This window comes from Panthera leo, chromosome D2 (assembly GCF_018350215.1).
Source record: "Panthera leo isolate Ple1 chromosome D2, P.leo_Ple1_pat1.1, whole genome shotgun sequence".
Lineage (NCBI taxonomy): Eukaryota > Metazoa > Chordata > Mammalia > Carnivora > Felidae > Panthera > Panthera leo.
The window spans coordinates 6,058,967-6,082,391 of NC_056689.1; the positions used below are offsets into that span (position 1 = coordinate 6,058,967).

Sequence of the window (23,425 nt, forward strand, 5' to 3'; positions counted from 1 at the left end):
GCTATTTAGTCAATCCAGAGGTAAAAGGAAGATAAATAAAATTTATTAAAATTAGCTTGTAGCAATGGAGGAAAGATGAGTATCTTTACCTTTACCTAGGAAAGGCTGCCATCGGTATTTCTTCTTTATTTTGTCATAAATATGTTTGCGTGTATGGTTATGCGTGTGTGTGTGTGCACAGAATTTTCATTTTCCTATTTCATATCCCCTTATCATGTATCATAAGATGGACTGACTACATCTCAGTATTTAAGTATGAGTTGTGCAACATAGTATTTAAATTAGGGCATATCAAGGAGAAGAGTAAATATCACCCAAGGACTTTGTGCTCTTTTGGGGGGAACGTGCCAGTGGATTTTCAGTTATACTCAGAATCTTTACCTCACGGTAGATGGAGCTATGACCTTGTTGCTGTCTTTATTTGGAGCTCAAGCATGGTTTGAGGAGATGCACACAGAGGCAGAGTTGACAACGAGTGGACCTGGGATGGTGAATTCAATGTGTCAACTTGCTAGGTCATGATCACCGGATACTATTGGTCCAATATCATCCTAGACCCTTCTGGGAAGGAAGTTAAAGTTAGCACATAAATCCGTAGACTGTAAGCCACAGATGACCTTCCTAATGTTGGTGGGCTTCATCCAATCAGTTGAAGGCCTCAACAGAAAACAGACTGACCTCCACTGAAGAAGGAATTCTGCCAGCAGTCGGCCTTCAGATTTGAATTGTAGCACCAACTCTTTCCTAGATCTCCAGCCTGCTCACCTTACTGTGTAGATTTGGGGTTTCCCAGTACCCACAGTTACATGATCCAATTCCTTAAAATAAATACCCACCCATCGATATCTATCTATCTACCTACCTATCTATCTATCTATCTATCTACCTATCTATCCATCAGTATCTATCTATCTACCTACCTACCTACCTATCTATTGGCTCTGTTTCTCTGGAGAACCAGAGAAACACAGTAAAGGGCTAACACATGGCCCTACAGTCAAAAGCTGGAGCTCTGAATCCAGACTACCGTGGTTCAATCCTAATTCTACTATAAGCTAGTTGGGAGACCCAGGCAAATTACTTAACCTCATTGGGCCTCTGTCTCTTCATCTATAAAGAAAAATAATAAATACTGCCCCTTACTTCATAGGATTGTTTTGAAGATTAAATAAATTTTATACATGGAGTGTGTTTGCAAAAGCATGCTCCGTAAGTTGGGCATTGCTCTAAGCACTCAATAAACATCAACTGTGACTTCTAAGCTTCTTCTAACATAGCTTGTGGACTTGCAGTTAGTCTTAGAAAACAGAATAGTATGCATAAACAATATTTTTTTTTAGAAAAATTTGCAAGGTTGTGCAGAAACCTATTTTCGTAAGAGATACTCAACATAAAGGCGAAGTGAACACACAGGTTTTCAAAATATCCATTTCCTGAATGGATTTTCAATAATTAGCATTTGCAAAAGGCTGAGGTAAGGTATTTACCTCGCTTTACCACAATAGGTGTGTTCTTACAAACATGCCTGACAATGAATTAACTGAAAAATCAACTATGAAACCACTGATATACTGTAATCTAAGAAATGCTTTAACTTGGTTTGTAATTGTTAGCACTCCTTAACACATCCCTCTGTATTTATAGATTACGCTCGGCCTCGATATATTTCTCGCCTCTTTCTCATCCATTTTGCTCACTACCCACATACGCTCTCGCCCTATAATTTCATCTCCTTCCCCTGCAATTGTCTAGCAAGTGAATACTGTTTGTGTTTTTGTTTACTGGCTCTTGCTTTTATCCAGAAGAAAGCCTAGCTGAACATTTATGTCTTTTGGCCTGGGGAGAAACTTTAGAACACTGACACAAAAGCCGAACACTTCTAGAGAAAAAAAAAAAAAAAAAAAAAGACAGAAACTATGAGTTAAAAGTTGAATGCCTAATATATGTCAAAAAAGATTACAAAGGAAAATTAAAAGGTGAATGACATATGCAGGAAGAACATTTCTTATATACTGTCAGGTATTTGATGGAAATAATACTACTTACGGCTATTTTTTAACATTTTACACTGTACATTACACATTTTTTACTCAGACTGTTTCATGTTAACTTCATAACAATCTTGTAAAGACAGAAAAAGCAGGGCATTCCAATATCAGCATTAAGGACAATTTGGGCCAGATAATTCTTTGTTGTGGGCGCCTGCCTGGCAAAGCGGAGTTCCTGGTTTTTACCCACAAGATGCCAGAAGCCTCTCCCCCCAACCCCGACCCGTCCCCATTGCAACTGTGACAACCAAAACTGTCCCGAGGCATTGCCAAATGTCCTGTGGAGGGACAGAATCACCACCAGTTGAGAACCACTGTCAGAAACAAGTAGTGCCTTTTTTTAAAATATAGAAACTGTAGTGCCTTTTTTTAAAATATAGAAATTAGGTTAAACTCAGAGAAGTGATGTCACTTGCCCAAATAACGCCCCTTCTCTCAACAACCTATAAACTTGACAATTCTAGGAGATTGCCATGAATGCTTTGGTTAAAACACCAATCACCACCTGTAAATTGATTGTGATTTCTGTATGGCCACTCTGTGATCTTATAGGCACCTCTGAACTCACTTTCTCCTTGGCTGGTCTGGTCATGACCTCAGGCTTTTGTTCCCCCCGACCAGAAAGAAAACATGGCATTATAAGCTCCAAGCTAGAAATGAACAATATGAAAATCTGTCTGGGCATAAAATAAATTTGTATGGTGCCTCCCTCAATTGTTTTTTTTTTTTTTTCCAAAACGGTTTCTATCTTAATTTGCACAACATCTATGGAACAATCTATCACTCTTATTAATTAGGCAGCTAACAGGCCATCTGACCGGTCTGATTTATCTCTTTCACACACTTATAAAATGCTGAAAACACTCTCTTTTTATAGAAGCACAATAGCAGGAAACCCAGTCATATCCTGAAAATGAAAAGTAGAGTTGACACTTTGATTATCTGGCCAAGAATACTTCCCGACGGTCCCAAGTTTCTCTGGAAGCTTCGTGAGCTTGCTCAACGACCTGACAGTGTGCAGACTTACACAGCACAGTAAACAGCGTTTCCTTCCTTCACACTGTCACCCTTTCCCCAGGTCTAAAAAATATCCTCGACTCTCAGATGAATATTCTCAACACAAACCCTTTGTACAACTAGTCAACCAGTGTATTTAAGTCGTGTCCCGCCTCTTTTCAAACTGTTTCCCAACAACAAAAGAGGGAAACACGGAACCATCCCCTGTAATCCATGGCCTTCTATGTGTGGGCTGATTAAGACGAAAAGGGAATATTTGAATGTCAGACGCTCAGGGTTACGAACCATACCTTCCATGACATACACCAGTGACCCCACGTCTCCTTCTTTGATGATGCAGCTGTCTTTGCCATATTCCACTGGGTACATACAATCCACAATCTCCTGGATCTGCGACAGCTCCAAGTTCTTCATAAAGTCATTGTCAAGGATAGCTTCCTTTATGAGATCCTTGGACCTAGGGAAAGAGAGGGAAGATTTATTGGCACATCTGACAAGCGTTTTCATAGTCTGTGAAGTTGAGCAGAGCCATAGAGTGTTCTGGCACACTACGATGCATTTTCTTGTTAGGAATCCAATCGTATTCTGAAAGACCTAGGAACAAAGTAATTCTGTGGCAGTAGGAAAGGCGCTGAGAAAATTTCCTTTAAATACACTATCATTTAATGCACATGCGACCAACCAATAAACAAACCAAAGTGTGAAATTCCATTTTGTTTCAGAATGTTCTTTAATCACGAAGATTGGGAGAAAGCCAGTAGATGAGCATTTTAAATTGAAGTTTGCAACTTAGTTTAAGAATAAATGCGAACAAGGGGCGCCCGGGGGGGGGGGGGCTCAGTCGGTTAAGCATCCGACTTGCGCTCAGGTCGTGATCTCGCGGGGTTCAGGGGTTCGAGCCCCGCGTCGGGCTCTGTGCTGACAGCTCAGAGCCTGGAGCCTGCTTCCGATTCTGTGTCCCCCCTCTCTCAGCCCCTCCTCTGCTCACACTCTGTCTCTTTCTCTCTCTCAAAAATAAATACACATTTAAAAACGTTTTTAAAAATAAATGTGAACAAGAGACAATAAATCTTTTTAAAAATTTTTTATGGCACAAACACTCTTACCACTATCTTTACATATTATAAAAGAACATTAGGATGTATTGCACTATATATAATTACAGTAAAAAATTATTTGTTTGCTTATTTGTATGTGATTCTTCCACTAGACTTTATGCTCCACGTGGATGGGGATCATTTTTACTTTTCTCTCTATGCCAAGTGTCAACACAATGTTAGTTACGGTACAGGTACTCGAGAGTAATATTTGGGTTAAAAAACTGGTAAGAATTGGACTAATTAGCCGTTTGAAACAACCGGTAGAAACGCGGTAGTTCCTCATCCATACTTAACATATTTTCAGAGAAAATCTCTTTCTTGAACCAGTTTAGAGTGAGGTGCCCAGGAAGATAAAACTCTACTGCACAACATGTTTTTAAACACGACATGATTTAGACATGGATTAAATAGGTAGTCAGCGGGGAAGATATTTTTACAAATCCTATCATTGGAATTCAAAGTGGTCACCCAGGAAAGTGTTGCCGAGCTTAACGATGGTGGTAATTTGAGTCTCTCTTGAATCCCTTACCAGGGATTGTGACAAAGCAACTAAAAATTTTAACAAAGAATGGTAACGGTATGGGGGAAATTCCTACACTATTTTTAGGTGAAAAAGCAGAAAACAGAATTGTTGTTAGACTAAGAGAATATTTTATGTGAGAACTTGGAGATAGGAGAATTTAGAGAATAAGGCAATTTAGAATAGAAGAAAACCAGGAGGTGTCACCTCACCTCCATCAGTATGGCCACCATCAAAAAGGTAAGAGATAACAGATGCTGCGAGGATGTAGAGGAAAGGGAGCCCTCGTGCACGGTCAGTGGGAATGGAAATTGGTGCAGCCACTATGGAAAGCAGAATGGAGGTTTCTTACAAGATTAAAAATAGACCTACCATATGATCCAGTGATTCCACTTCTGGGAATATAACCAAAAGAAACAAAAACACTAACTTTAAAAGATTATCTGCAGCCCATGTCCATAGCAGCATTATTTACAATAGCCTGGACATGGTAACAACGGGAGCGTCTACAGATGAATGAATGAAGAATACGCAGAACGTATACACGCGCGCGCTATGGAATATCATTCAGCCATAAAAGAGGAAATCCGACCATTTGTGACAACCGGAATGAACTGTGAAGCCATTATGTCAAGTGACATAAGTCATAGAAAAACAAAGTACTATATGACCTCACTTACGTGTGGAATCTAATTTAAGCGCGCGCACCCACGCATGCGCGCGCACCCACGCATGCGCGCGCACCCACGCATGCGCGCGCACCCACGCATGCGCGCGCACCCACGCATGCCAAACCGGATTTGCAGTTATCAGAGGTGGGGGACAGGAGAAGAAGGGATTGGAGGAAGGTTGTCAAAGGGCACAGAGTTGCCATTATACCTAAGTATGGGGACGGAATGGACAGCTTGATGACTACAGTGAACACTGCTGTATGACCCAGAGAGAAACTTGTTGGGGGAAATTTTTTTCATTCCTTTTTATTATATCCATAGGAAATGAGGGCTGTTAACTAAAGCCTACTGTGGTAATCATTTCACAATATATATAAATTAAACCACCATGTTGTGTACCTTAAACTTACATAGTGATGATGTCAATCATTTCTTAATAAAACTGGGAAAAAATTACCAACTCAGAAGAATTTTATGTGAAGACCGTAATATTACTTTTCAGGAAATGGTAGGTAAAAAAAGATGGTAACAGTATTAATTGCAGAAGCAGTAAAAAAAAAAAGGGGGGGGGTGGGGAAAGGACATAACAGAGTATACACAGCAATGACCCGAAACAATTTTAGAAGGAAATAAACAAAATGTTGGCATTGGTTGCCTTTGGTGACAGAATTATGTTTTTCTTTCTACTTTTGTCTCTTTATAAAATTTTCTAGAATGGGGCATGCTTTTTCATATTGAAAAATCACTTTAAAGGCAGTTTATAAAAAGTCACTGTGCTATTTGGAGAAATAAAAATAATCTAATTTCATCCACTTCTCATTGAAACAATGACATATTTTTTGGCATATTCTTTTATGTCTTTTATTGGCATATTCAATGTTACCCTTTGCAATAGATTCTTGTTCATGTGGCCTGCGTTTAAATACTAATGGTAGGGATTTTCACCTAATATAGAGACAGCCAGTTGTTAAGAACTTCAGAATAGACTATTCTAAAAGTAAGACTTTTGGGGCCCCTGGGTGGCTCAGTCGGTTAAGCGTCTGACTTCAGCCCAGGTCATGATCTCAATGTTCGTGGGTTCAAGCCCTGCTTCGGGCTCTGTGCTGACTGCTCAGAGCCTGGAGCCTGCTTCGGATTCTGTGTCTCCCTCTCTCTCTCTGCCCCTCCCCTGCTCACACTGTCTCTCTCTGTCTCTCAAAAATAAATAAACATTAAAACATTTTCAAGTGAGACTTTTACATCAGTCAGGCAGGGCTTTTCAGCCATTTATTCCAGCTTGCCAAAACTTTAAGCAAAACTCTGTCCCCTTCTGCGACTATCATGACATTTCCTTTCTTAATTATCTTCACCATCTCTGATGTCAGGAATGGCAGCAGCACCTTCAGAGTGACTCCTGAGATCTACTGTTCTAGGATCACATTTCCCAACACCAGGACCTAGTTGATGTTCAGGAAATTAATTTAATTAAATAGTTAAATAATCTCTTCACATAAAATGCCTTTATTTTCTTTGTTTGGGTCAGAGAGTGAGGTCATCAATAGGTCCTTATTTTCTAATATCGTAACTCCTGGAGGCTATCAATCCCAGAATCCCTACCTGGGGAGCCACTGATGGCATCTTATCCTTTCGGAAACATTAATAGTGCTCCATTAAAAATCTAAGCCCTAGAAATGCCACCAGCTTCGAAGGAGAGCCCTATTCTCCCCAAAATAATTATTTCAATCCAAGGATGGGTGAAGAAAGCATTTCTCTTTTCTCTTAAGTAGGACTATTACCCTGTTTTGTGAAGACTTCAGAAATAGTGAAACCCTGAGGTCTAATGCAATCTCTTAGAACTACCCAGATTTTCCAAATGTTGACCACAAAGTTGGGGGGGAGGGGAACTTCAGGCTGCTGTTGCTTCTCAGATTTTTTTTGAAATGGAGGACATCCGATCTCAAGTCTCTGAAGAAACAAAAACTGGGGGTCGTCACGTATGTGTTTGTGTCACTTCAAAACACACTGAGAAATAGAGGACCTGTGTCCTACCTGTCCTTTCACACAATACCATCCAATAAAACACCTGTCCCTGAAACGTCACCAACAATCCATCTCATGCCTCTGTGTGGCGTAACCCAAAGATGTTCTTGTCGGGGAGCAATCGTGAACGCCCTGCCCCTTCATACGAGTCTCCCTTAAGTCCTTTCCCACCGAGGGCTTGAGCCACTGGGTCAATTCTTCATCTCCCTTTGCTCCAACCTTATGGACTAGAATCGATCACAGCCTCCACCTCAGTCTCCTGTGACTCCTTCTCTTTCCTTGAGACACAGTCTAAGACACTCGCTGTACCTAAAATATGATGCTGCACGCGATGCCAGCGAGCTTGGTGATCAGTCTGGGAGCTGGGGAAAGCTGCTATCACAAGTTCCAGAAGGCGGCTATCTGCTCTCACTCAGAGTACATATTTTAACAACAGGCTGCACGAATTCAGCAGCCTGACCTGGGGACTGTAAGAAGCAAACACAAAGATCTTGATGTTTGATCCTTCCTGTCTGCTTCTGTGTATAAACAATCCATTAACATTGTTTTTCTTCCGTGCTCCAAATGTGTGGCTTTGGAAATACAAACACCATAAAAGGAACTTGGTTATTTTGAGCTCACCCTATTGATTCGTCATCATCAAACTGTCAGCCTCTGAAATATTGGCTATATATAAATGGTGTGCTGGTAAACACCCCCTCTCTATAGAGGGGGTAAAAAAAAAAAAAGCTTTGGTTTGTAGCATTTGCCAATTTCCATGGTATAAATACTCCCACCATAGCCAATTTCAAGCCAATTTCAAGTCTACTAATGTAAAGTCAACCTGCTTGCAAAATTCCTGAAAATTTAACAAGCAGTTCCTATATGAGCCAGTTAAGAGTTGGCTCCAGTAAATTGCTGGATATAGATTATTTTTCTAACACCCTCAGAATTTAATGTGCCTTAATTTATAAGTGCTGAAACCAACATGATAATCCTTTCCTTCTCTAAAAATTTCATTAGGTGACATAATAACCCCAGATTATTTAAATGCCAGGATTTCCAGCCTTGAGTCTTCCCCACTTTCAGGTTTTAGAAAATAACTTGGAAAACCCACTTCCCCTTCTACTTCTGCAGGGAAAGTTCTTGAACAGACGCAAATAGTTGATAGAAATAATCTTCCTACACAAGCTTTAGTAAAAACGGGCAATTCTAGCGAAGTGTTGGAAAATACACACCTACTTCTCTAACAAAGAAGCCGGCATTATTCACTATTAATAAACAGAGCCTCATTAGTTTTCTCAACATTAAACCAAAGGCTATTCTACACCGTGGTTATTGTGTCTTGCAGTATCTACACAGGGCTAGCGTTATTTCAAAGAGAAGGGAAGGCTGTTTAGGCTGGGGCATCACGAAGGCTTCTCTGAACCGAGGACTCTATGACAATAAGATCCAACCACGGGAAGATTGTGCAGACGACTATTCTAACTGAAAGGAAAAACACACACAAAGGCGCAGAGGTTGGAATGAGCTCGATCTGTCCAGAGGCCCGAAAGGACACCTCTGTGGCTGAAGGACAGAGCGAACAAGAAGCCAAGGGCCAGGAGAACGAGATTACAAAGGCAGGCAGGAGGCAGGTCTCCTAGGGTCTGGAACGTGGTGATGACATTGCAGTGTTTTCTAAAGCTACAGGGACGCAGGGCAGGAATGGAAGAGAGATGATTGACGGGCGGTAGATCAGACATAAAACAGAAATAATACAAATGTACTTTAAGCTGTTTCTGAGTTCACGGAGGTTTTCTGCCATGTATTTCATCGATTAACGGGGGCCAAAACTGTAACTTATGACTATGTTAATAGGGAATTCTTATAGTTAAAGCTCGTGGGAACCCCTGTCTCAGAAGTCCTACATTTCCTTGGACTTTGAATCACTGACGCTTGGGCCACTTATGCATTTTGGGAAAGAAAGAGGTCGCATGTCCAGTTTCAGGCTGTCTTCAGAGGCCTAGAATTTACTCTCCACTCAAAGCCTCTCTTTCGTTTCACCCTGAACACACACCAGGCAATAGCAAATATGGCCAGGAGGGCCGGGCCCAGAAACGTGAGAATTATCACCCAGCCCCTCCGTTTCAAAGACTTCCAGGCACTTTAAAAAACAGTCAAAGCTATTAAATTACTACTATGAGTGAAAATCAGCCAAAAACGGTTTTAAAAGTGTAAAGCGTCTATAATCAGCTTTTTGACTACAAAAGCGCAAACAGGACTCCGTCCTTTTAGCTCTCGATGGTCAGCTGTAGGCTCCCAAGTCAGAAGAAGCAGTAACTGCAGTTTCAAAGCCGCCCTTACCTGCAGTATAGTCTGCAGAGGGCACCTGAGAAGTCTCATCGGAAGTAAACGGACGGTTTACTCACATAAAGTCATTACAAAGCCCCTTAAGAGTTTCCAATCCCGGGAGTCACCTCGACAAGGTAACTCCATTCATCTGCTGTGAACTACCCGGGTAATTACCTGCAACCAAGAGACTCTCTTGGAGTCCCGCTCTTGCCGCCCCAACAAGTTACAATTCTATCTCAACAGTGGGTCCTATCTCTGGTCCAACAGCTTTCCCGCATGAGCTTTGCAGGTCTAAGCTGGCTGAGAGCTAAGAAATCTCCATCTGCCCACGTTGCTTAAAGACAGAATTCAATCCCGCAAAGCTACCGACCAATTTAGATATTTCCTCACAACTGAAAATCGGTTTTCAACAAGTTTCAGCCTGTATTTTCACATCAGCCAACTCTGCCCTGGCCATCTCGCTCTTGTAGCAGAAACGGTCATGAAGAGATCAAAACTATTTGCGGCATTTGGACCTAAAATCCACACACGGGGATAGCTGGGCCAAAAGACACGGGAGCAACATAGTTCTTGCTGACCACTGACGGTAATTTTTCTCAATCACCTGCATTGCAAATCATTTCCAGTTGCCATTTCCCTTCTAAAAACTATCCTGTTGTTCTAACACAGATGAAAGTCTAAATGAAATTGAGATATTATAACTCTAAAGAAAAAAAAATGCTTGGGGCAAGAAGATGGTTCACCCACAAGACCTATGTGCTCGAAAATCACTCAAGCCTCCTCGTTTTTAACTAATGCTCTGTACTTATTCAAATTGACAACAATATGAAGTCGCTCTTGAAATCACCGCTTCAATGCAAACAGATGGAGCAGACTTGTGCTAATTGAAAGAAAAGGAAATTATTGTTCTTTGTACGTGTTCACCAACTTCCAACAAGTCAATGTTAAAGTCTTGCGCTCAACTATTCAAGTCATTCAGTGCTCTAGAGATACATTTTACAGCTACTTCACACGAGTGAGCCTGACTTAAAATAGAATAGTCTCCAAAAGGGCCAGATCAAACGCTCATCCTCCAAGTTTCTCTTTCGTACCACGGAAGTAGAACCGTGGGGTTTCACAGAAGCTCTGTAAAGCGCTTTCCGTGAGAATCAAGAAGACCGTACGCGTTACATTACAGAATGGAAGAACCATGTGGCCTCGTCTATTATGAATGAATTCTGTTTTTAAAGTTTAGCTATCTAAACTGAAAAACAGAGCAAGGATTAGGGAGAAAACACATGACATATATTTATACGCCCAATCGCAATTCAACACCGTCAAACAACTGTTCCTCTCTCAAAACCCTCCAACAATGGTGATCCCTTAGGGTTCACTCGTTTCCAACAAGGTCAACACGATCACACCAGGAACATCCAGCAAGGTGCCTCGCCACCCCGGGTGACCCTGCCTACGGGTGCCACAATGCTCCGTGTAGCTCTCGAAAACCTAGTACCTCAAGTTATGACTGTGTGTTCTCCACGGCCATTTTGGTAAGTTCAAAGGCATGACGTTGAAGTTAATCATCAAAGAAATCATTTTAGAAAAACTTCCTGCTGTTCAGGTGCTTCTCAGATGAAGCTCTGGGATATGCTGCATTCTACTGTCAATTACTTAACATTTGTTTGAATTCAGCAGCAGGAAAATAACATGTTTCTCTATAAACCCTCCACCCGCCAAATACGTGTACTTTCTACTGGCTCAAAATTAGGTCTTGGGCCATTCATGACTTCCTCTGGTGCTGCTTCCAGAAAACGAGAGCCAAAGTTGGCCTTGTAACAGTGACCCTCGGGTCTTAAGGAACAGGTCATCTGTTTTGATAAACTTGGTTCAATTGCATCTCCAAACAGCTTCACTTGCATTGGGCTTTAATCCATGAGACACACTGAGTCGGCTTAAAGGGAGATGACATATATATATATATATATATATATATATATATATATATATATATATAGAGAGAGAGAGAGAGAGAGAGAGAGAGAGAGAGGGAGAGAAATTCTTTTTTAATAAATGTAATTTTAAAATAAATTTTATATTTAATAAATTTAAAAACCAAACAATTATGCTCCTAGCTGTAAAAGCTCGGTGGTTTCCAAGCTTCTCAACCAGAGTGGAAAAGATTAACCAGTGGTGACAACATGAGATCACAGTAGTAGGTAGACTACGACTGCTGCTGCTGCTACAACCACTATTTATCTGGTTAATCCATGTCCTTAGCAAGAAGCCTTATGTCACTTCAGTTCCACAACGACTTGCTGAACTTGCCACGGTGGAGCTGAGGCTCAGAGCAGCTGTATAACCAGCCCAATGTCCCCCAACTAGTACATGACAGGTAAGAGGATTTTTTTTTAAGTTTATTTGAGAGAGAGAGAGAGAGAGAGAGAGAGAGAGCGAGCACGCGCACACATGCACATGAGGAGAGGAAGGGCAGAGAGAGAATCCCAAGCATGTTCTGCACTGTCAGCACAGAGCCTGATGTGGGGCTTGCACTCACAAACCATCAGATCGTGACCTGAGCCAAAACCAAGATTCGGAGGCTTAGCCGACTGAGCCCCCTCCCCAGGCATCCCAATAGGCATCAGGATTTAAAGATAAACCCATGGGACTCCTAAGCCTCGCTCTACTAAACTGTGTGAGTTACAAGCCCACGATACAAAATTGTGTTGACAATGTGAATAAATTATCCCAATTATGAAATCCAAAAGCAAACATTCTTCCCATTTATCTCTACTTCTGCAAAAGTTAAGAATGCTACGGTTGGATAATATGACCTTTTATCTGCAGAGAGCACTGCACGCTTTCAAAACAATTCCCCATCTAACATTTCATCCTATTATTGCCACAAACCTGTGAAGTAGGTAGAACAGATGTTACTATTATCCCTATGTGGCAGATAAGAAAACAGAGGCTCAAAGGGGCTAGACGCCTGCCAAGTCCGTGTTGGAGATTAAAGGAGAACTCAGGGCAACTGACTTGCAGCCTGAAATCAACATGTTTCAGACCTTCCTTCATTACACACACATTCACATTCTTTCTGTCTCTCTTTCTACATCTTTGATTCTCTCTGTGCCTGTCTCTCTTTCTCGTGCCTTCGGCCATTGGGCAAAGACTCAATAAATCCACTGCCCCAGCATCAGCAGGGAACTGTGGCCATTTGACAAGAATTCTATAGTTTAAAGAACTCTGTGATGGTTCATTCAGGGAGATTTCCGCTCTGATCCAATTCATTCTCTACATTTGCGAAGCATGACTATGTCTTGTGGCTTTCACAGGGAGATAACCTCTAATACAAAATCACCTCTTGAATTCGACAATGGAATTCAACTCACTTGCTTTCTGTTTTGTTTTTATTGTCTTAAATTGTTTTGAGAGACAGAGAGAGTGAGTGGGGAGAGCCAGAGAGAGAGGGAGAGAGGGAATCTCCAGCAGACTCCATGCTCCGCATAGAGCCCAAGATGGGAGTTCGGACCCACAAACCGTGAGATCATGACCTGAGCCAAAACCAAGAGCTGGATGCTTAAACTGACTGAGCCACCCAGGTACCCCGAACTCAACTCATTTACTCCAGGGTGTTCAAACATCTGTTGTGAGCACACCCCTTTTCCCTCTCCCTCCTTTCCTTCCTAAAAGCCTGCCTCAGATGGACTTCGTATACAAATACGAAGGGGAAAGAAAGTGTGCAAAAGTTTCCTCTTAATGAATATGACATGTTAAACATTAAATGCTTTCCAGAGACGTACTTTACGGTAGAAATCTAATATGGAGAATTTATAAACCTAGCAAAACCTGTTAATACAATGGTTTCTGTGCTCTAATTTGATAAGGTGGCTATCTTAAATTTTGGTCAAAGAAGTCAATGTAGGGAGGAAGGGAAGGAGGGAGATCAATGTGATTTTGTCACTTGAATCCACTATCTATCACCCTGTAACACGCTGTCCTTTAAAAGTGTGTCCCTTTCAGTGGCAAACCGTGAATATTTATTATATTTCCAATGCAACAATTCTAGGTTCAAATTCTGCCACTGCAGGTAAATACAGATAATAGTGATTGATGGGTTTGAAACACAACCGTAATTATCCACCAAATGATTGAAAAAGTGACCTAGAGTAGCTGCTGACACGAGCACAGTATTTATGGAACGAAGTCGTGCCTACAAATCTGAAAGCCATTCCCAAAAACGTGTCCCTTGTGAAATAAGGTCACAGTCATCAGTGAGTGAAGGACAAGAGGAAAGAGGGAAACCATAAAGAAATCTAGGCAGGCCATGAAGCCAAGGGGGTTGAGCATAATAAATAAATACAGAAGACAGAGGGCTGATAACACAAAGTACACTGGAATTGCAGACCATACATTTGTAGGCACCTGATCTCAAAGTGTCTGAAGGATTCCAGCCAGTCGAAGGGGGACTTCAGGGTTTTGCCAGGCCAAGGCTCCAGAAGTCTGAAACAGGCTATAGAAGGGAGGGGAGCCGGCAGCTGAGCATCTGGGGCACTGAGGAAAAGTGGGTGTGGACATACATATCTAAATGAATTAACCCAAAGGGCAGAACTGAGCCTGAAATGTTGACCCCCGAACCCGAGGCAGCTAGAAGGAACACACGGATTTGGGGGGCAGGCGGGATGAAGGGCTTGCACAATATTCCTGGGGTGGGGGTTGCCAAGATTTCAAGGGGCTCCTTTATGGAGACGTTGGGTTATGATGTACCCCCAGCTGGGAATGTGCCACCAAAGAGGAAGAAACTGCTGGACAGACCCTCTGCATACAGCCCCTCCCACTTTCTACTTTTTTGTCAGCCTCTGCAATGAGAGGAACATGAACTGGACAAAGGGATGTGAAGAAGGGGAGGTCATCCATGAGGACACTAACTCTCCTTGTGGGTAGAGTCCGGATACAGGCAGAACTGCCAAGAAGAACTTCCTCGGGGTATATTTACTCGAGGTGTTTTAGACATGTCGTCTCACCTTATCCTCCCAATAAAAACTTCCAGAAACAGATCAGTTGCCCAACTTAGTAAAACAGTTGACATAACATTGCACTTTCACCCCACAGCCTTTCTTCAAGACCCCAGGTTTCTCAGTGAGTCTTAGACAGTGGTCTGCAAGGCACCTGACCATTAGATTCGTTCGTTCGTTCGTTCGCTCATTCATTTATTCATGCATTCACCAAGCATGCCTTCAGTGCCTCACACATGACACTGGGGGCCCAGGGATGAGTGAAATAAGGTCTTTGTCTTCTCAGAGCTGTGATTCTGGTCGTAGAGGGAAGACAACACAGAGGTAAATAAATAACACAGTTGAAAGAGAAAAAGTGGAAGCTTACAAAACGGGTCCCGAATGCAAACTAAAGAGGAACACCTATTCGGGGTCTGAAACAGAGACCTTCCTAGAAATGGAACACTTAGGCTAAGATTTAAGGATAAGATGCACCAAACACAGGAGGAGGGCACTCACGGCAAGAGGAACAGACTATTTTCAGACTCAAGTTTGGAGAAGGTAGTTAGAGCCTTTTGAGCAGGAGAAAGGAGGGCTGGAGGTGAAATTGGGGGATGTAAGCAGGGCTGGTTTAGATGGGAGCTTGAAGACTGGAGGAAAAGAACTCAAGTCTTCGTCAAATGAAAAGCTACTAACAGTGAAACGAGGTTAGCGAGTGACACGGCCTGATTTACAGTTTTAAGAGATCACTTAGGGTTGCAGGGAATGAAAGGAGACAGGTGCAAGTAGGAGAAGGGAAGGAGAGCCCCGGAAAGTGCCACTGAGGTATTTTCAAACAAGACAAGAGTGACGACTCAGGTTAGGAAGGTGACGGCAGAGATGGCCAGAAATGTAAGTGAAACTCGAAGTATATTTTCCAGGTAGAAGCTCTGAGACTTCACGTAGGATTAAATGAGGGGAAAGGTAGTATTTTGTTAAAATACTACCCAAAGCACTCTACAGATTCTGTGCAATCCCTAGCAAAATACCAACAGCATTTTCCCCAGAACTGGAACAAACGATACTAAAATTTGTATGGAAGCACCAAAGACCTCAAAGAGCCAAAGCAATCTTGGGAAATTAGAACAAAGCTGGAGGTATCCCAATCCCAGGTTTCAAGACACACTACAAAGATGTAGTCCTCAAAATAACGGGGTCTTGGCACAAACACGGACACGTAGGTCACCAGAGCAAAACAGAGAACGCGAAAGGAAAACCACACTTATAGGGTCAATTAATCTGTGACAAAGGAGGCAAGATTACACAATGAGGAAAAAACAGTTGCTTCAACAAATGGTGCCGGGAAAAAAGTGGACGGCGACATGCAAAAGAATGAAACTGGACGGGTGTCTTACACCAGACACAAAAATATCAAAATGGATGAAAGACCCAAATATGAGACCTGAAACCATAAAACTTCTAGAAGAGAACATAGGCAGTAATCACTTTGATGTTGGCTGTAGCAACATTTAAAAAAAATTTTTTTTTCACGTTTATTTATTATTGAGAGACGGAGAGAGACAGAGCACGAGCAGGGAGAGGCAGAGAGAGAGGAGGAGACACAGAATCCAAAGCAGGCTCCGGGCGCTGAGCTGTCAGCATAGAGCCCGACGTGGGACTCAAACTCACAAACCACGAGATCATGACCTGAGTCGAAGTCGGACGCTTAACTGACTGAGCCACCCAGGTGCCCCAAAACATTTTTATATGTACGTCTCCCGAGCAATGGAAGCTAAAGCAAAAATAAACTATTAGGACTACATCAAAATAAAAATCCTCTGCACAGCAAAGGAAATCATCAACAAAATGAAAAGGCGACCTACTGAATGGGAGAAGATAATTGTAAATGATACATCTGACAAAGGGTTAGTATCCAAAATATATAAAGAACTCATACAGACAGCTCAGCACCAAATAATAATAGCAATAATAATAATGGTCCAATTAAAAATGGGCAGATGACCTGAACAGACATTTCTCCAAAGAAGACATACGGATGGCCAAGAGACACATGAAAAGATGCTCAACATCACTCATCATCTGCGAGTGCTGATCAAAACCATGAGATATCACCTCACATCTCTTCGAATGACTAGAATCAAAATGAAAAGAAATAATAAGTGTTGGTGAGGATGTGGGAAAAAAAATGAACACTCATGCACTGCTGGTGGGAATGCAAACTGGTACAGCGACTGTGGAAAGCAGTACGGAGGTTCCTCAAGAAATTGAAAATAGAAATACCATAGTATCCAGTAACTCCACTACTGGGTATTTACTCAAAGAAAATGAAAACATTAATTCAGAAAGACATAGCGGGGAGCCTGGGTGGCTCAGTCAGTTAAGCACCGGACTTCGGCTCAGGTCATGATCTCACGGCTGTGGGTTCGAACCCCACGTTGGGCTCTGTGCTGATAGCTCGGAGCCTAGAGCCTGCTTTGGATTCTGTGTCTCCCTCTCTCTCTGCCCCTCCCCCGCTTGTGCTTTGTCTCTCTCTCAAAAATAAACATTGAAAAAAAGACATATGCACCCCTATGTTTACTGTAGCATCATTTACAACAGTCAAGATGTGAAAGTGACCCAAGGGTCCACTGATCGATGCATGGATCAAGAAGATGTGGTATATATACACAAAGGAATATTACTCAGCCATAAAAAGGATGAGATCTTGCCATCTGTGACAACATGGACGGACCTAGAGAGTATTACGCTAAGTGAAATAAGTCAGAGCAAGACAAACACCACATCATGTCACTTATTGGTATAATCTGAAAGACAAAACAAACAAAAAACTAAAAGCAGAAGCAGATCCATAATTACAGAGAACAACATGATGATTACTGGAGGGAAGGGAGTGACGGGTTGGGCAAAACGGGTGAAGGGGGGTGGCAGACACAGCCTTCAGTTATGGAATGAATATGCCGCAGGGGTGAAAGGCACAGCATAGGGAATAGAGTCACTAATATTGTACTAGAGTCGTATGGCGACAGACAGTAGTGACATTTGTGGTGAGCACAGCATTAAAAAAAAAAAAAAAAAAGTTACAGAGAACCCAACCAGCCTGGGGCCGTGGTCCACAGAGAAGCGCTCACAAAGATAATGGAAAAACACCAGAATAGGCAAGTATAGATGAGGAAAGGGACGGAAAGGAAGCATTTCAAGGAAAAGGATGGCCAACTTTTCCTGCTGATTCTTGCCAAAGGCACACTTTCCAATATGATTAGTTTTAAATCACCGGCCTTTGTAGCTCTGACATGCTTCGGTTACTCGTTACAAAGGAACATTCCGCTTTCGACTAGTAAAAGTGAGCAGTGAGTTCCACCATGCTAATTATTCTAGATCACTTAAAAATACTTTGACTGTGGCTTTATTCCGCAGACTCCTTTCAACACAGGGGTACCACAGCAACTGAAACTGCCTGGAAACAGAATCCCCTGAAAGAAAGCCAGGCAGATTTATTACCATCACCGTCATCCTCCACGTCTGAAAACACACACAGGACACGCATGCATCACACGTTCTAAGCAGACGTGTATTAAAGTCTGCAAAGATTCCTGGGGTAAGGATACAGGGAGAGAGGCTCACAATAGCTGTTAAAAAAAAAATCGTAAATACTTTAAGAGCCTGGGTTTCTCCTCAGTTATCAGAGCGAAAGTGAAATCAGCATGAATTAAATCACACTTTGACGGCCACCTTTGGAGGGAGAAGGATCCCTTGGTGTGCAGGAAATACACTTGCCAGCAACCTGATCGGACGATCCGCATGAGAACCTTGGTTTACAGACTGGATTCTCATACCAAGTTCCTGCAGATAAAGAGCCCTTATGCAGAAAGGCAGACAACAGAGAACAGGAAAGTGACTCAATATTAATCATACGTTGACTCATTCGACATCGTATAAGCTTCATTACCCTCCCCTTCATTTATTTCCTAAGCTCAGGACTGTCTTGTAAATGACACCATTCAGAGAAATGACTGCACCATGAGGATCATTAAGATTTCTGTGCTGAATGTAGTATTTAGGAGTTTGGAATGTCCGTACGGCAAAGCTTGTGCTCCTGGTTAATAAAATGAGTATCTCACTTCACTTTTCGCTCTTGAAGTCATCCTACCACGTTGATCATTCCTTACATTCATGGATAATCTTAGCCATCAAACCCAACTACTCTGCAACCTTAAAAGTCTTTGAAAACACAGCGTGGGGGTGGGTGGGGCATACGAGTAATAAGTACACACTTATCATTCTAAATTTTAATTTCAATCTGCTTTCAGAATTGGAAATGATGGCATGCTAAGCTACCTGTCTACCCACATTCGGTTCGTGCTTGCTTGGAACTGTGCTGAAATAACGTGGACCAGAGGCTCCACTGCTCACTTGTACAAAATTTCGGCAACTAGTTTTCTTATCCCCTTTGAAGCACCCCCAATCAGCTTCCAGAGTGCGTTGCGGGAACCCCCAAAATGTTAAGTCCCCAAAGTAACTTTTCCAAAGTGAACAGTCCCATAAGTGACTTTCAACTTATCGTGGTGCCATGTCATACCTCCTGCAAAATCCAATTCTGTTTGTTCTCACGGCATGTAATCACCAACCTTCTCTTGCATGATTTCTTTAACTAATAAGCCTTAGCTCAACCTTCAGTGATCTCTTACTTAAACTGCTATGACCTTTTCTCCTCATCTAATATCAAATGGTCCCCAACGACATCATTCCACCTTGTTATCCTGAAGTTGTCACCCAGCTTGTTGTAACATAAATCTGACCTAAACCAGACCCCTGACTCGCAAACTCCAACCTTGAATCCCAACCTTGAGATTTTTGATGATCACTTGCTAATTCACTGGGTTCACCGCAAATTTGTTGTCTTCTATTTCTTTCCCTATTGCCCCCCCCTTTTTTGGAAAAAAATTATTTGGCATGCCCTTCCTTATAGCAGTAGAATAAAGTTTCTATTAGGTCCTATCTTTCTTTAAGTCACTAAATAGAACCTGAGTCTCACGTAAGATTATCAGAATATTTCCATCTTCTGATCTTTCTCCACCCACATGGGGGGGTGAAAGGTGGGGGGGTGAAAGGTGGGGGGGGGCTAAGTCAATTGGGGAAATGTGTAAAGATACCCAAGACCCACTCCAAAATCTGATTTCAGATGGCTAGGTGTTGGTGTAGGTACTGTTATATACATGTCATAGCATGTGAAATATATTTTTAATCACAGTTCACATGTAAAAGTTTGGGGTTTTGTTAAATTTGAACTTTTATGTGTCGTTTACCAGTCTTTAAGTTTCTGTTTGCTTTAAGAAAAAATGAATCAATAAAATATGGCATCATTCAAGTACTGTCTATCCAAAGTGATATTCTGGAAGACACACACAATGTGGCAGAAAATATCACACTTTATCTTGAAGTGAAGCCTGAAAAGCTGTAAACACTAACCCCTAAGAAGGAAAGAATGGCACCCACAGAGAACCCCAAGAAGCTTCTCAGTTGGGTCTTTGCACGAAGTCAGAGCAAAGACAGAAGTTACCCAGATATTTATTCTCTGAAATACTCTTTCCTTTGCCTGTAGGAGATCAACCTAGTAATTTTCGCTCTCCCTCCCGCTTCTCTCCTCCCCTCCCTCCCTCCCTCTCTCTCTGTCTCTGTTCTTCCCTCCCAGGCTCCCAGCAGCAACTCCTTCTCGCCAACCTACTTAACATTTATAGCTCCTGGGGCTCCGTTTTAAGCCTTTTTTCTCTTTTAATTTACCACACTCTTCTTGGATAATCTTGCTGAAATTACTATCTCTTTGCGGACGATACCTAAATGTAGATCTCACACCAGACTTCTTTCCAGAGCTCCAGCTGGAAGGCTTCTTGCCCACACAGGTACCCTAAGCTCGGCATGGTCACAACTGAACACTTTTCCTCCCGAACTCCCAGCTTCGCTAAGAGCGTCCCCCGCTGCCCAGATGGTCAAACCAGGAGTCGGGAAGTCATCTCTGACCTTCTCCTCTCCCTAATTCCCCCTGCCCGTCTCCACCTCTTTGCCAACTTCTCCCTGCTTCTAGTCATCTCCATGAAACTTGTAGTTTAAGGTGCCTTCATCTCTCCGTTCAACCTTGGACTTGACTTGGGAGACTTCTTAATCTCCAAAGCGGTCCCCTGAATCCAAGCTTTAGTCTCTCTTGCACACTGCAGGGATCTCTTGAGAAAATCTGCACGTGAGGGGTGCCTGGGTGGCTCAGGCGGTTAAGTGTCTGACTCTTGGTTTCAGCTCAGGTCATGATCTCACAGTTTGTGAGTTCAAGCCCCACGTGGGGCTTTACGCTGACAGCACAAAGCCTCCTTGGGATTCTGTCTCCCTCTCTCTCTGCCCCTCCCCTGATCACTCTCTCTCTCTCAAAAACAAATAAAATTAAACCTTAAAAGGAAGGAAGGAAGGAAGGAAGGAAGGAAGGAAGGAAGGAAGGAAGGAAGGAAGAAGGAAAGAAAGAAAATCTGTCTGGGAAAAGTGTGAACTCCAAATACGGTTGATACCTTAATTAATAACGTCATATTGGGGTGAGTATGCTGGTTTGTACACTCTACTATGGTTATATGACATACTATGATCACTGGGCAATTGGGGGTGAAAGGTACACGAGTGTCTTCTGGGCTTTTACTGCAGATTCGTGTAAGTCTTAAACTATTTCAAAATAAAAAGTTATGGGGAAAAAATACAACTCTGATTATATTCTCTGATTTCTGCCCCACCCCTTCTTAAAACCCTTAAATAGCTTCCCTTAAATAAGACCAACATCCCTACATTGACTTTCAAACCCACTCAAATTCTGGTCTACCTCATGCTCCATTTTCCTTTTTGGACTTGTACTACAACCATACTAGTCGTCTCCTCATCACTCAAAAAGGACACTCTCTCTTGCCTTCAGAGCGACAGATAAGCCACTCCCTGTACTTAGCACAGTTTCCCTAACTCTTTATTGGGCTTATTATCCGCCTTGTTCTTTAGATCTCTGCCAACCGTCCCTTCCTCGGGCATCCTCTCCTCATCTGTCCCATCAAACTGGATGAATCCACCCTCTTTCAAGACAGGCAGCACCCTTCACTTTTCCTTTTATAAAATTCACCCTGCCTGAAATGTCTTGCTCAGTATCTCCCCTATCTCCAGTCCTCTGTAAATGCGACACAAAGAGTTGAGGTTTGTGATGAGAAAATATTTGTGGGGCAAATGAATTCACGAATTTTTTTAAATTGCTGCTAAAATCCACATTCTTCATCAACTTCATCATTCCCCAAAGGAGTCTATGGACCGTGAATACATCGGCACATCGAGTGATAATCTACTTTTCTATAATCAGGAATACTTTTTATAATAGCTTATGGACCAAGATTTTGGGGTGGTCATATGCCAAACATTGCAGACTCTAGAAAATATCTAGAGAAGGAATATATATTTTTGTCCTAGAAATAGCTCTATAGGAAGTCTACGGACTCACAATTACATATACGACAAAGGAGGGTCTACAAAAGGCTGACATTCACTGTTATTTTCTGCACTAGCAACCTGTCCGACGTGCTCATCTATCCACGTCCCCAGTGTGCCTACAGTAACACAGAGTGCTTGCTACACCTGTAGAGCGTTCTCAAGTCCACTGTAGGTCACAATGAATACTATGTAATTCCAAGAACCAAAAGATCTCTAAGGACAAGAAATCAACAGCTAGAGGTTCAACCCCTGGTTTTAAAAATGAGGAAGCTAATAGGGGCGCCTGGGTGGCTCCGTCAGTTGAGCATCTGACTCTTGATTTCTGCACAGGTCATGATCCCAGGGTTGTGGAACCAAGTCCTATGTCGGGCTCCGTGCTGAGCGTGGAGGCTGCTTGGGATTCTCTCTCTCTCTCCCTCTCTCTCTCTCTCTCTCTCTGTCTCTCTGTCAGTTGCACAGGAATGCTCGCTCTCCCTCTAAAAACTAAAAATAAATAAAAACGAGGAAGCTACTAAGATCAGAGTTAACTGCTGCCACGAACAGGATCAGAACATAAGTAACCTGGAATCTTGGTGACAAAACTCCACCTACATTTGTTCACAGACTGTAGAATTCTCAAGAAGCGTATTGATTTGCAAACATTTCCATCCGCCCTATTTAACCATTGCCTCCTAGAGACTGGAGTTTTTTAAAGTACAAATAATTGTTAAACCTGGAAACAACGAGAAAGTCATTTAGCTTTCTGACAATGACAGACGTAAGAATCCACTGAGGAACATTAAAATTCTGAATTCGGTTCTGAGATCTTGAAGACTTTTTTTTAAGACTTGGAGTTCTTAAGTTTTGTTTACTGATGCGTTCACTTTAAATTGGATTCTAAATGAGGCAGTATGGAGATAAAAGTCATAGAGAGGTTTATGTCAAGATCCGGGAATGGATTCACGAGGAAGGGAAGAGCAGGGACACTGTTGGCAGCTTTTGGTTCAAATTAATGCTCCAACAACGTACTATCTCCCTCATTGACACCTGTGTTATTTTTCTCTCATAGTAGTTTTTTCACAAAAGACATACAATCCATATCTTATCTACCCATTTATGTGGTAGATTTTTTTTTAGTCTGTGAATTATTCTTCATCATAATTCACACGAGCCAGATTTAATATCCTCCTTTGATATTAAAATCATGTGTAAAAGCTTGTAGGGTTAAGTCAATAAAGAACTAAGCCATCTCTTTTTCGTATTAGCTGTGCTAAGGTATTAGAAATCAAAC

The 23,425-nt window shown here is 42.1% G+C and overlaps 1 protein-coding gene across 3 annotated transcripts in view; it reads right to left on the reverse strand.

The window, feature by feature from the left end:
• PRKG1 (protein kinase cGMP-dependent 1) overlaps window positions 1-23,425 on the reverse strand; it is a 1,249,639-nt gene that overhangs the window by 1,077,462 nt on the left and 148,752 nt on the right. For 2 of the 3 annotated variants that reach the window (XM_042907726.1, XM_042907722.1), the window contains exon 2: window positions 3,356-3,522. In XM_042907726.1, the coding sequence (XP_042763660.1) occupies window positions 3,356-3,522 (167 nt within the window). Of the gene's footprint in view, window positions 1-3,355; window positions 3,523-5,057; window positions 5,322-23,425 lie in introns of those variants that run through there. The other variant, XM_042907723.1, reaches the window with a different exon arrangement.